This window comes from Leptopilina boulardi, unplaced genomic scaffold, assembly GCF_019393585.1.
Source record: "Leptopilina boulardi isolate dan_hultmark-lab unplaced genomic scaffold, ZJU_Lbou_2.1 LbouV2_328, whole genome shotgun sequence".
NCBI classification, from domain to species: domain Eukaryota; kingdom Metazoa; phylum Arthropoda; class Insecta; order Hymenoptera; family Figitidae; genus Leptopilina; species Leptopilina boulardi.
Window position 1 is genome coordinate 27,973 of NW_026137894.1, and position 18,166 is coordinate 46,138.

Genomic DNA, 18,166 nt, shown 5'->3' on the forward strand with positions numbered 1-18,166 from the left:
GTTAGATCTCTTAAATTAGTGAGGTTATGTTATGCATAACAAAAAATACGTAATTTTAATTAATTATAGTTGAAAATTTAACTCCTCACTCCTTTTTTTAAAAAAAGTAAATTTTCTAAAAAATTACCCATTACGTATTATTTACGATCTGAATTTATTTACAATTAATTACGCTCAAATGACGAAATATGTCTGTGTAAGTAATCAGCTGATTTCTAAATTGACAGTTGGCTATTAGACTATTTTTTGTTAACTTATCACCAATTTTGGTAATAAAAATTTATTTTTTCTATTTCTAATTTGTTTCCCTTTTTTTAAAAAAAAAAAAATGTATTATAAAATTATTTCCAATTTTTTTCATTCATATTTTATTCGTTGTGAAAATTTTTAGATTATGATAAATGACATTATTTGACATAATATATATATATATTAGATCGAATTAGATCTTTTGTTCGAAAATGGATAATTCTTTAGAAGATGCATTAGAGGCAGCTCGATTAGCAGTAGAATATGATATTAATGAACAATATAAGCAAGCTATTTATTATTATGCAGCTGCAGTGAAAATTTTAGAAAAAATTCAAAATCCAAATCTTTCAGTGAAAATTGATGAATATCAAAAAAGAATAAATGCATTGCAACAAATTAGTAAGTTATTATTTTACTTAAATTAATTTTTCAAAAATAATTATTTTATGTCAAAGTTTCAATTTTAAAATTTATTCTCCGATTTTATATAAATAGTTTTTGAAGAAGAAAAAGATTCTTCTTCTGATCAATTAGATGAATGTGAATTGGAAAAATGTAAATTACTTTTAAATCAAGCACTTGACGCTGATGAAGCAGGTGACAGTGAAAGTGCTTTAAAACTTTATACCGAAGCCGCTGAAATTGGAATTAATGCCGTATGTATTTTTATTATAAGACTCAGGCCTCGGATTATTCGACTTTTTCCGACTTTTTTTTTTTCAAAAATACGACTTTTTTCAACTTATTTGAATAAAATGCGATTTTTTTTTACAAAATTTTTAAATAAAATACGTCTTTTTTAGTATACAATGCAGATCTTTATTTCAATTATTTAACAAATTTTTAACTAAAATTCTTCACTAAATTAATTATTTTTTTTAATAATTTTAATGAAATTCTTCACAAAATCAATTATCTTAAAATATTTTTCAATTAAAATTTTTATGAAATTTAATAATAATTGTTTATAATTTTTAAAAAATTAGCAAATAAGAGTACAAAAAATTTTTAATTCAAAATCACTTAATAATTTTTATAATATTCTTCGAAAATTCAATTATCTGAAAGCATTTTTCAATTAAAAACTTTTGGAATTCAATTTTTGTATATGTGATTTCTAATAAATTCTTCAACAACAGAAATCACTAAATATTTACGTCGGTGAAGTTCACAACGTTTATAATCAACGATTAAAAAAAAATATATATATATATTTTCCACTCAAAAAATAATAACTAATTATTTGCCTACAAATTTTTTTTTTAAATTATTGATCAAGAAACGTTGGAAAAAAAATTTTTAGAACAAAAATAATAATTGTTTTTTTATTTTTTTTCTTTCACCGAAGTAAAAATTTCTCTTATTATATTTATTGTCTGAAATTTAACACAATCTTTTGAAATTCAATTATTTTTAAAAATTTCAATTGAAAAGCTTCTAAAATTTAATTATTTCTAAAATTTTCCATCTAAAATTATTTTTTATTTAATAATTTCAATTATAAACTCTCCTAAAATTCAATTATTTTTAATAATTTGTATAATATTTTTCGAAAATTCAACTGTATCTGAAACCATTTTTCGCTTAAAAAGTTTTTAAATTATTGTATTTTTATCTGCAATTTGTAATAAATTTTTTAGTGAAATTATAAAAAAATTTTAATTAAAAATCACTTCAAGTTCAATTAATTTCAAAAATCAAAATTGTAAATCTTTGAAAATTCAATTACTTTTAAAAAAATGTTATCTAAAATTATTTGATAAATTATTTTTAGTTCTGTAAAATTTAAATTCTTTCAAAATTCAATTATTTCTAAAAATTTCAACTTTAACTCATCCAAAATTATTATTTAAAAAAAAAAAAATTTTATTGACAAATCTGTAAAACTTAATTAAGTATTGCCTGAAATTTTTTTGACCATCAAAACTAAAAACTATGACAAAATTTTAAATTCGAATAAATTGATTAAATTAGACTTCAAAAAATTTAAAAAATGCAACTTTAAGAATTTTTTTTAGAAATTTGTCCGACTTAAATAAATTTTGAAAAATTTGTCTTACAATTAATTCAATTCTGAAATATTCGAAATAAATTTTCTTGATAATATTTATTATAGAATTATTCTCATTACGGAATTAGTAAAATGAATTTAATATCTAATAACATTAGTTATTTAAAGTAAAAAATTTATTAACTAATTAAATTTTGTTAAAATAAAAAAAATTGACTTTTTTTGGATGTAAATCGATTAAAACGATTTTTTTTGTGTTATAAAGTCGAACCGAGGCGTGAAGATTGTAAATGAAAAAAATATTAAAATTTTCTTGATTTTAATTTTGTTGAATCTTTCATAAATTCTTTAATGGAGAAACTTTTAATTATATATAGAAACCAACGAATTTGGAGATAAAAGCAAAATTAACAAATCTTGTACGATCAGCACTTGATAGAGCTGAAGCAATAAAAGGTATAAATAGGAAAAAATCTGAAACAACTATTTTAAATTTGCCCTCAGTTCCGGAAACTGATTTACCAAATGACATAGATGAATTACCTAGTGAAACACCATCTCCAAATACAACGGAATCTACTCCAGGTATTTTTTTTTCATTGATAATTAAATAAATTTTAATAAATACGTAAATTAGTTGAAGCATTTATTGATTAAAATTCTAATCGATCTAAATTTAAATTCATTCTAATTCTAATCAAAACCATCAATATTTAATCAATTTAAAATTCAATTTATCCAAATTTGAATCTGTTCTTATTTTAATTCATCCAAATATCAATTTAATTAAACTATATTCTATTCAAATTTTAATGGATCTAAATTTCAAGATTTAAATTTCAAGTGATCTAACTTTTAACAATCAATACTAATTTTTATTGCTCAAAATAAATTTATTAGTTAAAATTTTTATCAAATGCAAATTCAATCGATTGAAACTTAAAATTAACGAAATTTTAATTTATCGAAAGATTAATCGATTTAAATGTTAAATTATACGAATTTTAATTTATTTAAGTTTAAAATTATCCGAATTTCTATTCGTTAGGAAAATTGAAAAATTTATTCTTGTGACAACGCTGACATTTTTTTTTGTATACTAAAAATGAATAAAGTAAAATAAATTAAATTTTATTGTAAAAAAAAAATGAAAGAAATAATAATATTAATTTTAGTTAGTCGTTCGAAGCCAACTTTACATCGTGGTGATAGTGCACATCTTAAAGTTGTTGGCGGAAATGTTGAATATAGTGATGAAGAAAAAAAAGTATTACTCCATAGCTCACACATTAATGATAATGAATTTGTGCCTTTTATGAATATTGATTTAACTGAACGATTTAAATATCCAATTCCATTTACGGATAAGGATGGACTTTTGGAATTAGCACCAAAACAAAAGCCCGATTTTGCCCGTTGGTGTCGACCCGAAGAACTTTTTTCTGAGCCCAAAATGATTATTGGAAATCATATTGATTATTACAGTATAAAACAAACAGTTAAGTGTATAAAATTTATAAAAAATATTTCATTGGTTTTTTATTTTACATTTTAGAGTTTAGTGAAAAAAAAAAAATTAAGATCTTTTAAATTGTTTTTTTCTTTATATTTAAATTAAAATCATTGAAAATTTCAAGACATAAATATTTCTTAAAAATCGATATTTTTCAATGTGATCAAAATTAATAATTTCGAATTTCTATTTAGTTGAAATTTATAAAAAGTAGAATTTTTAATTCAATAAATTTTCTAATACAGTGGATTTTTTATTTGAATGAAATTTTATTTATTTATTTATTTATAAAGAATTTCTAAATAAATAAAAAATAAATTATTATTTGCTTTTTTTAAAACCGACACGGAACTTTTGTTTATTAAAAAACAAATTTAATTAATAATTAAATAAAAAAATTTAATTTTTTCAGGTCGTTTCTGATTGTTCATTCGTTGCTTCCCTGGCGGTAAGTGCACAATATGAAAGAAAATTTGGCCGCAAACTTGTCACAGAAATTATTTATCCAAGAAATCGGGATAAAACGCCGATTTACAATCCTTTCGGTAAGTAATTTTTTTTTTTTGGCAATTTATAATAAATTAAAAAAATCAAAAATTTTTTTTGTGAAATGTGTAAAAAATTAATGTTTTTCTTTCTTTTCCTTTTTTTTTTTTTTGTTTAGGAAAATATATGATAAAATTACATATCAATGGAATTCCAAGAAAAGTTATAATAGACGATTATTTACCAGTGAGTAGACATAATCATCTACTTTGTTCCTATTCGAATAAAAGAGGAGAACTTTGGATTTCATTACTTGAAAAGGCATATATGAAAGTTATGGGTGGTTACGATTTTCCTGGTTCAAATAGTGTAAGTTTTTTTTTTTTTTTTAACTAAAAATCAATATTGTCTGGAAATTATTACCATTAATTTTTATTAAACAATCTTCATTTTCATTATTCAAAATATTTTTATTCATTGAATCGTCAATCACTAATTTAGACGATAAGAACTTATATTTATTCAATTTTTGCAAATCGATACAAATTTTAATTTATTCAAATATTAAATTGATCAAAAATAAAAGAAATCTTATTTTTTTACGATAAACATTTTTATTGGTAGAAATTTTAAAAGTTTCTAAATTAATTAATTCAAATTTCAATTGTTTTTATTAATCGAAACTTTAATTTATCACTTTCTTTCCTATTTATTCAAATTTCAGTAAATCCAATTTTTTTTTTTTTTTAGTTAAATTTTATATTTGAAGGAAATTAAATTAATGAAAATTTCAATTAATACAAATTTTAATTTATTAAAATTGAAGTCACATCCGAATTTCAATAAATTCTAATAATGGTAACAATTTTTTTTTAAATTTTAACACGTATCTAAATTAAATTTTTCTAAATTTTAATTTCAATTTACTCTAATTTTTAGTATATAAGTTGATTTTTTGATTATTGGAAACACCATTTACATTTTTAATCGATTCTATTTTTTATCTGTAAAATCTTATATATATATTGAAGGAAATTTTAATCTGTTCTAAATTCAATTTATCAAAAAGAAAAAAACAAAATTATTAATCTATTAAAATTCTAATCGATTCTAATTTCAATCAATTCTAATTTTCATTTTAAAAAGTTTGTTTATATAGAAATTTTTGAGAGTTTCTAAAATGAATTCAAAGAATTTTTAAAATTTTCAAACTAATTCGATTAAAATTTCATTTATGACATATTTTAATGATATTATTGAAATATTAAAAATTGAAAATAATAAAAAAAAATTTTCCTCAATTTATTTTCAAAGAATATTGATTTACACGCTTTAACTGGATGGATTCCGGAAAGATGGGCAATTAGATTAAACGAACCGGACTTCAATAAGGATCATTTGTTTGATACATTATTTTTAAAATTACATAGAGGCGATATTTTAGTAACTGTAGCCACCGGTGAATTATCAGACGCTGAAGCTGATCGAACTGGACTTGTTCCAACTCACGCCTATGCAGTTCTTGATGTTAGAAAAATAAATGTAATTATAATATATATATTTATTTTCAAATATTTTCTTTCTGCAAGCAATAAAAAATAAAAGATTTTTTATAGTTTCAATGATATTTTTTTTTAGGGTGAAACAAGATTGTTACAATTGAAAAATCCCTGGTCACATTTGAGATGGAAGGGAAATTATTCTGAACTCGATAAAACACATTGGACAAGTTCATTGCAGGAGGCATTAAATTATGATCCCGATTCTGCATCTCAATTTGATAATGGCATTTTTTGGATTGATTACGACAGTATTTGTCGCTTTTTCGATGTTTTTTATATTAATTGGAATCCAGGATTATTTAAATATACGTATTGCATTCATCAGTAAGTTTATATTAATTAAAAAAAAGGTATTTTTTTTTTTTGTTATTTAATGAAAATGATAAAAGTGATGAGTTTTTTTTTCAATGCGATTTTCTCTGAGTTACTAATAGTGCATTAAAAATTAAATAAAATTTTTTCGATTACTATTAAATTTTTTAGATATTTAGTACCAAAAAAAAAGACGTACCTGCAATGAAAGAATCTAGAAAATTTAAATTAATTTTACAAAATTATGTTTTCTTAAAACATTGATTTTCAAAATTATTTTTTTTTTTTTTTAATAAAGTCACAAACTAGGAAATTTAGGGTTCGTACAGAAGTTGAAAATCATGAAAAAGGATACGGAATTTTAAAAAGTTTCTAGAAATCCAGGAAAGGGACTGGATTTTTTTAGTTTTTAAATTTTTCGAATTAAAACAATTTTTTGAAATGAAAAAAAGTTCTTGTAATTTAAAATTAATTTTTTTAAATGAAATTTTCATGTAAGAAAAAGTTTTGCAAGAAATTGAATTTCAAAAAGAATTATTACCAATTTAACTGCGATTAAAGTTTACATTATTTCGGGATGTTAAAATTTTCCCCCATTCTTTAGAATCTAAAACCAAATTTCATTTCCAAAAATTGAAGATATAATATCATTTTCGACTATTTTAGAGAATTTATATATATTTTTTTTTTGGTAAATATTTTTTGAATAAATATAAAACTGTAAATTGAACCAAAAATTAAATTGTGATTCTTTTTTAAAATTTGAATTTATTGTTTAAATAAACGATAAAAAGTGATTTAAAAAAATTAATAAATATTATTAATAAAATTAAATAATTAAAATTAATGAAAGCAATAAAAATTAAAAGAAATATGACTAATTTACAATAATTTGAATTAAATTCTTACTGAGGGGCTTCTTTATCGTTTTCTTTTTTTTTAGAATGTGGAGAGCTGGAATTGGTCCAGTTCGCGATGCCTACAATATTGGAGATAATCCACAATTTTCATTAGAGGTGCAACCTAATGCTCAGGGAGCAGTTTGGATTCTTCTCACTCGACATATTACCGATATTGCCGATTTTCGACAAAATCAAGAATATATTTCAGTTTTGGTTTATAAAAATTCTGGCAAAAGAGTTTACTATCCTCGTAAGGAATTTTGTTTCTATTTTTCAAAAAAAAAATTATTATTTTTTTACTAATTTTTCAGATGAAATAAATATTTTTCAATTTAGTTTATAATTTGAATTATGATTTCATTAATGAATTTTTTTTATATAATCAAGAATATTTATTTACACAATCTTTCAATGTTCTTTTTTTAAATTAAAGGATCTTTAATTTTTTTGATCGTTATAGAAATTAATGTGAAAAATGTTAAAAGTTATTTTTTATCGATCCATTTTTTATCCTCTTTTAATTTTTTTTTTTTTAACAAAAATATGAAAATTATTTTTCTTTTCTTTTTTTTAAATATAAAAATATAATTTTTCTATTTTCTTCTTATATTTTTTCGGCAGATGATCCTCCGCCATATATTGATGGTGTTCGTATCAACAGTCCACATTATCTTTGTAAAATAAAATTGGGACCCAATAGCGATAGTAAATATACTTTAGTAATTTCACAATATGAAAAAACTAATACTATTTATTATACTCTACGCGCATATGGAACGTGTCCTTTTAAATTGCGAAAAATTGCCGATCCTTATAGGCACATAAAAGAGGTATTTTTTCCATTTCTTCTTTTATTCATCAAGCAATATTTTTTTTTAGAGATAAAAATATTTAATTACTTTTTTCAAATTGTATCACTTTTACACATAATTTTATATAAATTGAAATATTTAAATAATTTGAAATTTGTTTAAAAAAAAATTTTTTTTTCAGTTAAAAATGCTTGTTTTTAAATTACATATTATATTTTTATATTTTAGATAACTGATGGACAATGGAAAGGCGTGACCGCTGGAGGATGTGGAAATCATCCGGCTACTTATCAAAATAATCCTCGTTATCAATTGCAATTAGATAGTTCGCACAATAATAATTATTTACTTATTATTTTGAAAGGTCCAAAACAATATCAAATAGGATTTGAAATTATTTCTGTCGCTCTCAACGATTCCGAATCACCTTCAGCTTTCAATTCAAAAAGTTCTGGTCTTTTCAGGTAAATATTTCCTATATATATAAGTAGAAAAGAAATAAATATTTCCCTTGAAATTAAATTCAATTTTTGGAAATATTAATTAAAAATTCAATTTTTAAGTAATAAAAAAATCAATTAATTTTTTTAAAGAATTAAAATAAAAATTTTATCTATGTAATAGTAAATTTTCTAAATAAAAATCATTATTATTATTAAAATTTATATTTCGCTACAGATGCGGTTTTGTTTATTTGGAATTGGACGATGTTCCATCGGGTACGTATAATATTATTCCTTCGACTTATTTACCAGATCAAGAAGGACCTTTTTTCTTAACATGTAAATCTTCATGTAACATACAACTTCAACGGATTCAATAAAATTTTTTTTTTTTTTTTTTTAATTTGAGTGAGATATGAGCTTCGCTAATGCTATTAATAACTTTATACCACTAATTGACCTCATAAAAAAAATGTTAAAACTTTTTTTAGAGAGTTTTTATCAATGTTTATGCTATATGCGATTCTCTTTTAATATAACACAAAACGAAAAATTTCCTATTAATTTTACAATAAAAATACACTCAAAAAAAAAAAAAAAAAAAAAAAAACGTGTAACTATTGCACAAAAAAATTAGAATTCAAGTGATTTTAAATAAAATTTTTTTATTATACATAGTATAATATTTTAATAGTTATTATTTTTTAAAATAATAATCTAAATGTATATTAATAATTGCGCTAATAATTTTTTTAGATATTTATTGTAATAGTTTAATAATATTAATGTTATGAGGATTTGTATAGTAATTATACTATGTAAATAGTATTTTAATAGATAAAAATTTTATTATATATTTCTCGTTGATATTGTTAAGAAGATTTTTAATAAATAATATTAACGTTAATAATTATTATTATAAATAATATTAAGATACTTTTCAATAACTTTTCTTATTGATTATTTATCATGTGATACATTCTTTACACTGGATTGTATAAATAATATTGTTTATTATTATTATTATATAATTTATACTAATTATTGTAATATAAATTAATACTAATTATTAATTATGTTTTTGTACATAACAACGAAATTACGAAAAAAAAATTTTTTTTTTAAATTTTAATGTGAAATAAAGTATTTAAAATTTTTCTCTATTTTTTTATTAAATATGCTCATTTTGTAAGTTTATTGAACTGAATTAAAGAGTCATGATTTTATTCTTTTTTTAATGTCAAATTCCCCGAGAAAAAAAATTTGAATGTCTAAAAAAAAATGTTTTACAATTTCTAATTATTTACTTTGAAAAGTTAAAGTAAAAAAAAAAAATCTGAATTTCTTAAAGAATAAAAAATCGATATTAATTCTAAAAATTTCTGTTAAAATTTGATTACTTAATATGTTTTTCAAAAAAAAAAAAAAAATATTTATTTCTACAATGTGAAATGTAAAAATTGCAAATTTATAGAAACAAAAATTGAAATTTTTGTCATTTTTTACATTTTAATGGAATTTTTTCTCAAGCTACTTAGATTATTTTTTTACAAAAAAAAATTGTTATAAAATTACAATTTTTGAAGTTATAGTAAAAAAAAAAATGTAAATTGAAAATTTTTTCAAAAATACAAAATTGCGACTATTTCTATAAATTTCTATTAAAATATATGTACATATATTAATGGATTTTTTTTCAAGGTAGTTTATTTTCTACAAAGAAATGGTTTATAAAATTAACAAATTTTTTTTTTGAAATTATGGTAAAAAATCGAAAATTTTTTCAAAAATATAAAATCTCGATTAATTCTGTATTTCAATTTCCATATTTCTCAAAATTCCTGCATACAATTCTTGATATTAATATTAATGCATAAAATTTCGTGTGTATGTTTTTTAGAAGAATATCAGTTGATATAACCTACTTTTGAAAAATCGTTACAAGTTTTTGAAAAAAAAAACAATAAACAATTATGAGAAATTTACCCTAATTATCAAAAATAATTTAATTTTTACTTTTTTCATAAATTTCAGTTAATTAAATAATAATAATAACAATTATTATTATTTTTATTATTATTATTATTAATAATAATAATAATAATAATAATAAATAGGCGATAAAATTCGCTTCAAATAAAATTTCGCAAGTGATGAAAAAAAATTTCATTATAATTTCAATAATACAAAAATTTGATTAATACATTTTTAGTAAGAAGCTAAAAAAATTAATAATTAAAAATTTTTTAGTCAGTTCTCAAAATGTAATGCGCGATTATTTTTGCCATTAATTACTAATAAAGAGAATAATGAGTCATTAAAAATTGTTTCCTAAAACAAAGAAAAGTAAAATAGCGAATGAAAAACTACCGGATGCTCTTTATTCTCATTTACAGTATCGTATTTTAGGGGTCATCCATAAATTACGTTGCGCTTGAAGGGGGGGGGGTCAAGAATTTGCAATATTCAATAGAAAAAATGGCGCTAATGCAATATGGGGAAGGGGGGGGAGTCGAAAATGGTGAAAAATAGTGCAATGTAATTTATGGATGGCCCCTATTAAGCCTAATACATGTAAAATATGCACTAAACCGGAAGTTGTTTTCATATTGCGTTTCAATTTTATTTGATAAAATTAATTCAATAAAATCGAAAAAAAAGGATTTATTATTTCATCAAACATAATTTTTTTTTTTACATTTTTTAATTGAATATAGAAAAGAATTTTTAGAAAAATATTCAAATTAATTGTATTAATTAAATAGTGATTTGACTCATGCGTCAATAGAATTCTATTCGTTATTATCCGTTTTTATATGTATTCTATTGAACCGTTAGATTTTCTTAGATTTTTCATTATATATTATAATTAATAAAGAAAAAAAAAATTATTCATTTTCAAATGAAATATAATTTATCTAAAAATATGATTATTTCTTTTTTTTTTTTTTTTTTGAAAAATATTAATTTTTTTCAAAAATTAATTTAATTTCATCAGGTGTGTGTGTGGAAAACTACAAACAAGAATTATTAACCAATAAAACATGTTTCTTTTATAACTCGCTTGTGATTGGTTATTTCTGTTTATTATCTTGCCGCCAAATTCCATAATCTCACTTGTGATTGGTGATTATGAAAAATGTCCACCAATGGGGAAATTTTTTAAATAAAATGCCATGGACAAATGTGGGGGCGAAAGTGAATTTAGGAATGCCCGGTTTTATTTTTGGAACGGATAGCGCATATATGAAACTGCCAAAAGCCAAAGGCGCCATATTGCTTGCTTGTGTTTGGTTTGCTGTTGCGGCGCGTGGTCAATTATATCGTCTCTAATTTATAACCATGTCTGATAATCAGGTATATTTAAATAATATTCATTTCATTTGTTCATTGTTCATTGAATTAAAGTTTTTTTTACTTGTAATTTTCATGAAAATTGTTGTATTCACGATAATAAATTAATTATTATAACCTTCGCGCAAATTTTTAGGAACAAAAACCCGATTCCGGCCCAGGAGACGCGAATTCAGAATACATCAAACTCAAAGTAGTTGGAAATGTAAGTTGGCGTTTTTTTTTTTATTTTCTTCTTTTTTTTTTTTGCTTTAATAGAAATTCAATCATAATTGATGTTTTTTTTTTTTTATTAATCTTTTTTATTGATTTCTTTTTTTCTTTAGGACAGCAATGAAATTCACTTTAGGGTAAAAATGACTACTCAAATGGGAAAATTAAAGAAATCCTACAGTGATCGCGTGGTTAGTATGGCGATTATTTAAAAAATAATTTTTTTCATTTTAATCATTTAATTTTTGATTTTGTGAATTTTCTTTTTCGGTGTGTTTAAACGTGTGTGACAAAAATATTTTGTGTGCTTCGATTTGATTTTTAGTTATATTTTAAAATTTCTTTTTTTTTTTTTTTAATTTTTATAATCAATAATATTTCATTTTTATCTTTGTGCAAATAAAAAAAAAGTGTGAGGTAAATGAACTTTTTATAGTGAGAAATTAATTTTTTTGGCTTTTAAAAAAAAATTTTAAGTTTTGCTTTTATAAAACGCTTGCGTTTATAAAATTATCATTTTTTCAATCTATTTGGAAAATTTGTCAATTTTTCTTCTTTTTTTTAGTTAAATTAAAATTTTTTATTTTACAAAAATTATTATTTTTGTTTTGTAATTGAAAATTTTTTTATTAAAAATTCTAACATTAGAGAAATGTGAAAAAAAAAAATTCTCAACTTTTTTTTCAAAATAAAAATTATAAAACAAAAAAAGTTCAAAATTTTCTATGATATGATTAAAATTCTTTATTTTCTATTCTACAGGGTGTTCCCATGACAAGTCTCAGGTTTCTTTTCGATGGCAAAAGAATTAATGATGATGAAACGCCAAAGCAGGTAAAATTGCTCTTCTTCTTTTTTAAATATTTTTTTTATCAAACATTATTTGAAATGCTTTATGAGAACGTAATATTTTATGAATTTTCAATTTTATTCTTAACTAAGGAAAGCAAATGAAAAACCTATTTTACAGAAAATGTATTCTCTGAAAAAAAAGAAAGTCGCGGAAAAATTAAAATCATTAGATTGACTTAATACTTTGGTAAATTGTTTTGTTCTACCATGATATTCTCTCGAGAAATAAAGCTATCTCAATAAAACGAAGCTGAAGTACGCAACGTTTATGATAAACGATTTTTAAAGAATAAATTTTTTAAATTAAAAAATTGTATAATTTTTTGCCTAAAAAATATTTTTTTATAATTTATTAATGAAAACTATAAGAAATATTTTTTAGGCGAAAAATTATAGAATTTTTCATTTTAAAAAATTATTTCTTTTAAAATCGTTTATCATAAACGTTGCGTACTTCAGTGTTAAATACTATGTACTGATGACAATATAGATGAATACTATTTTCAATGTATTTTTATAATGCTGAAAATAGTGTTGCAGTTGATAGAAATAATTTTCTCTCTCTCTAATATTGTTGAAATTTCTGTTTCTATTTACTCCGAATTTCCAGTTTTTAGGGGTAAATAGAAACAGTCTTCTATTTTTAATTGAATTTTGCAAAATGAAAAAATCAAAGTTGATTTTTGTTGTAGTATTAATAAGAGATAATTATAATTAATAATATGAATTTTTAGTTTATTTTTTTCCAAATGCGAGTCAAAAAAGTCTTTGATTTTCAATTTTTTATGCAATAGGAAATATATTTGTTTATATTGCTGCTGATTAACAAACGGAAAATGGGAGAATACTTAGAATCTGTTGGGGATGATCTAAGGTTCAAGGTTTAAGGCCGTATTTATTTTTTAAATTTTTTATTTAACTGAAATAACTACTAATTTCGATTTACCCCAACTGATCCTAATAAATTATTATATAATAATAAAATGCTTGGTCTGTCCTTCTGTCCTAACTTGAAGTTGGCCTTTTCTGATTTCACGTGTTTTTTTTTTTGGAATAGTAATCTTATGACGTGTCAAATTTTGACAATTCTTTTTCTCATTTTTGCCAAAGTTGTATAATTGTGTTTCCAAATTTCGGAATAAGTTTCTTTAAAATTCCAAATTCGAAAATTCAATTCACGAAGCTGAAATACACAACGTTTAGCAACGAAATTTTTTTTAAAGTTGTATATTGATTCAAAAATTGTACAAAAAATTTATAATGAGAAAAAAGATGCGCCAGGAAATTCCGTACAAGATAGTAATTTGAAAAAAATTAATTTTTAAGGTACCAGGGGCCAACGAATACCTATTAAATATTAATTATATAAAAACACAGGCCTCGAATCAACTTAAAAACACAAAAAAGTCGTTTTAGTCGATTTATATTCCAAAAAAAAGTGGATTTGTTTTTTATTTTAACAAAAATATTTTACAGATTTTTAAATAAAATTTTTTTTTTTTTAATAATAATCCTTTTCGAAGGGTTAAAGTTGAAATTTTTAGAAATAATTAAATTTCAAAAGATATTGTAAATTTTTAAACAATTATTAAATTTTACAGAACTAAAAATAATTTATCAAACAATTTTTGGAAAACATTTTTTAAATTTAATTAAATTTTCAAAGATTTAAAATTGAGATTTTTGAAATTAATTGAAACTTTAAGTCTTTTGTAATTAAAATTTTAGATGATTTCACTAAAAATTTATTAGAAAATGCGGACAAAATGCAATAATTTGAAAATCATTTTTAATTGAAAAATGGTTTCAGATAGTTGAAATTTCAAAGAATATTATTAAAATAGTTAAAAATAATTGAATTTCTTTAGAGTTATAATTGAAATTATTAAATTTAAAAAAAAAAAAAAAAATTTCGATGGAAAATTTTAGATGCTTTTAAATTCAAATTATTGAAAATTCAATTAATTTTGAATTCAAATTTTTGAGAATAATGAAATTTTATTTGATTTTAAATTTGGAAAATAATTGAATTTCACTTCATTTTGAATTGAAAATTTTGGGAAATAATTGAATTTTTAATTGAAATTTTGAATAATAATTTAATTTAAGTTCATTTTTAATTGAAAATTTGGATAATTAATTTTGAATAGAAATTTTAGAAAATAATTGAATTTTATTTCATTTTAAATTGAAAACTTGGTAAATAATTAAATTTTAAATTGAAAATTTTGGATAATTATTGGATTTTTAATTGATTTTGAATTAAAATTTCGGGTAATAATTGAATTTTAGTTTATTTTGAATTGAAATTTTTAAAAAATAATACAATTTTATTGTGATATATTTTTTTAAAATTATAAACAATTGTTAAATTTCATAAAAATTTTAATTGAAAAATAATTTTGATATAATTGAATTTGTGATGTGGGTAAGTCCACGTCAGAAATATCAGAATCTGCAAGTGGTTCTTCGATTTTAATGATACTTGGTAAAATTATAGCTTTATATAAAAGCAATGTGTAAGTAAAAGGAATTTTTAAAATATCTAAAATTGTAGGAGTTATATCACTTTTAATTTTGATACTGCATTTTTTTCTTTCCTTTATATCTCGGTCAATTTTCAACCGATTTTGATGAATCAAAAACGATTTTTTTCAGAAAATTACGTATTTTCAGAAAATTTTAAAATAAAAATAAAATTTTTTTATTTAAATAGAAAAAAGTAAAAAACAAAATTTCTTTTAGATTTTTTTTCAATTTCGACCTCTTTTTTTTAATTTTTAATTTTTTAATAATATTCCTTTTTATTTTATCTTTAATTTAAAAAAAAATTCATCCTGGAGACTTTTTTAGATCTCGTGATATCGTTCTTTAAATATCCACATCTCAAGAAAACTAGGATCCAGATTTGTGTTTCTACTTTCATTTGTTTTATAATATTATTGTTACAAACTAGAAACTTTCGCGTAATAATGTTTTTATTTTTAAATTACTTGACTAAAACAAGTGAAAATTCAAGCAAATCAATATTTTATTAATAGATTTGAAGCAAAGTTTTTATTTTTTGTAATATTTATAATTTAAAATAAATTGTAATGAAACCTTAACAATGCAACCTGAAATTGTAGCTGAAGTTTTTAGCGCTTTCTTTTAGATGATTCTAAAACAAATAGTTATTCATAACCATAAAAAATTTCAACAAACAAATGAAAGTAATGATAGAAGCAAGTCCTGCGGTTTTCAAATTGATGAAGACTTATAATACTTAAAGGACGATATCACGAGATCTAAAAAAGTCTCCAGGATGAATTTTTTTTTAAATTAAAGATAAAATAAAAAGGAATATTATTAAAAAATTAAAATTTAAAAAAAGAGGTCGAAATTGAAAAAAAATCTAAAAGAAATTTTGTTTTTTACTTTTTTCTATTTAAATAACAAAATTTTATTTTTATTTTAAAATTTTCTGAAAATACGTAATTTTCTGAAAAAAATCGTTTTTGATTCATCAAAATCGGTTGAAAATTGACCGAGATATAAAGGAAAGAAAAAAATGCAGTATCAAAATTAAAAGTGATATAACTCCTACAATTTTAGATATTTTAAAAATTCCTTTTACTTACACATTGCTCTTATATAAAGCTATAATTTTATCAAGTATCATTAAAATCGAAGAACCACTTGCAGATTTTGATATTTCTGACGTGGACTTACCCATGTATTTCATTAAAATTATTAAAAATAATTAATTTAGTGAAGAATCATTTTAGTTCAAAATTTGTTAAATAATTGAATTGAAGAAGATCTACATTTTATACTAGAAAAATGTATTTTATTTTCATTTTCTTTTCAAATGTAAAAAAAATGTCGCATTTTATTAAAATAAGTCGATAAAAGTCGTATTTTTGAAAAAATTCGGAAAAAGTCGTATAATCCGAGGCCTGTAAACATATAATTTTCATTATTATCATTTAATATGTAATAATATTCTAATAAATTAAATTATTATTGATAATATTAATCTTTAATTTCTTTATAACAAACAATTAAATACTCAATTTGGCGCGCGTTTAATTTTGCTAGTTTTATTAATAATTTAATTAAAGGTTTTTGTATTTTTTTTCATAATTGGCTAAAAATTAATTTTTAAAAATTTATATTTGGATCTGGAATTTTTTAAAAAATGGTCTGGAAAACCTGGAAAAGTCATGGAATTTTGAAATGAGTGTTCCATGGCAACCCTGTATATGTGTTGAATAAACAGATTTATGTTTTTTTTTTTTAATAATAACATTCGCAAAATAATATTAATTAATTTGAATTATTTAATAAATTAACATAAATGAAAAAATATTAATTACAGTTGGAGATGGAAAACGACGATGTCATTGAAGTTTATCAAGAGCAAACAGGTGGTTACTACTGAATAGAAGTTAATGGAGGTGCCATGCAATTTGGTTTTCATATTTTTTTTTACTAAAAAAAAAAAAAAAAAAAAAAAAAAAAAAAACAAAAAAAAAAGTGAAAGTGAACAAACGGACAAGATTTAAATCATGTTCATGTGTTAACAAAATCATGTTGTATAATTTGACATCTACGTAACAATCTGGACGTGCTGGTTTACATTCCCATTAACAGTAAGACAAGTTTCTTGATTAATAACAAAAGAAACTGTTTATTATTTTTTTTTTTTTCTTTTCTTTTTAACTTATTTTCTTCGATAATATATATATATGTATATGCTTAAATACCGACAATATTAAATAATTTTTGTAACAAAATTTCTAGAAAAAAAAAGAAACAATATGCTATATAATGAATTTGTTTTATTCAATGAAAATTTCAGTTTTTAAAGTTAGCACCAAGTTGTTACGTTAAGAGAAGAAAAAAAAATTTTTTTTAAAAAGAACTTTCATCACACTTGTACGTTGGCAAGTGAATTTTGTCAGAAAAAAGAAGGTGATTGAAATTATCTAAATAATTATCATAAAATTTCATTTGTTTAAATTTCATCTAAATTTTTTTTTTTTTTTGCTTTTTTTCATTATTAATTTATTCAAAGTGTTTTTTTGATAATTTAGATATTTTTCGAAAACCTTTTTTTTTTTCAAAAAAAAAAGAATCAACAAATTGTATGAGAACACGAATTTGCAAAAATAAACTAGATATTCCAAAGGTGGAATTGCAACCATTTGCGGTTAGGGATAATTTTTTTTTTTTTTTTTCATGGCCGACGGATTTAATTCCAACTGTAAGCTTTCAGAAATTACATTCTAGATTATATGTTTTTAGAATTTAACAAATTTCCCTCATTCTTTATTATAGTATTGCACTTTTTTTTTTTATCTTTATGTTTATAATACACGTAAAAAAAAAGTCTTCGTAAAAATGAAATAAAGCGTACTGAGATAAATTATTATTGTAATAAATGGGGTACGTTTTTTTTATCCTACGCGT

General features: G+C 21.3%; 2 protein-coding genes across 3 annotated transcripts; both read left to right on the forward strand.

Annotated features, from left to right (window-relative positions):
* The first annotated feature begins 11 nt into the window (after window positions 1-11).
* LOC127285027 (calpain-7-like) lies at window positions 12-8,883 on the forward strand. 2 transcript variants are annotated; one of them, XM_051310789.1, is made up of 13 exons: window positions 12-196; window positions 392-651; window positions 748-908; window positions 2,641-2,848; window positions 3,439-3,761; window positions 4,189-4,321; window positions 4,441-4,631; window positions 5,577-5,804; window positions 5,901-6,148; window positions 7,080-7,288; window positions 7,660-7,868; window positions 8,079-8,314; window positions 8,529-8,883. In XM_051310789.1, exons 2-13 carry the CDS (start codon window positions 462-464, stop codon window positions 8,671-8,673), a joined length of 2,481 nt encoding a protein of 826 aa, XP_051166746.1. In that variant the 5' UTR covers window positions 12-196; window positions 392-461; the 3' UTR covers window positions 8,674-8,883. The 2 variants fall into 2 exon arrangements, with proteins under 2 accessions (XP_051166746.1, XP_051166747.1); XM_051310790.1 differs by lacking the exons at window positions 392-651; window positions 748-908.
* Window positions 8,884-11,488: 2,605 nt separating this feature from the next.
* On the forward strand, window positions 11,489-17,525 carry LOC127285069 (small ubiquitin-related modifier-like). Its single transcript, XM_051310878.1, has 5 exons — window positions 11,489-11,650; window positions 11,784-11,852; window positions 11,974-12,051; window positions 12,623-12,694; window positions 17,073-17,525. Exons 1-5 carry the CDS (start codon window positions 11,636-11,638, stop codon window positions 17,133-17,135), a joined length of 297 nt encoding a protein of 98 aa, XP_051166835.1. The 5' UTR covers window positions 11,489-11,635; the 3' UTR covers window positions 17,136-17,525.
* The last annotated feature ends 641 nt before the right edge of the window (window positions 17,526-18,166 follow it).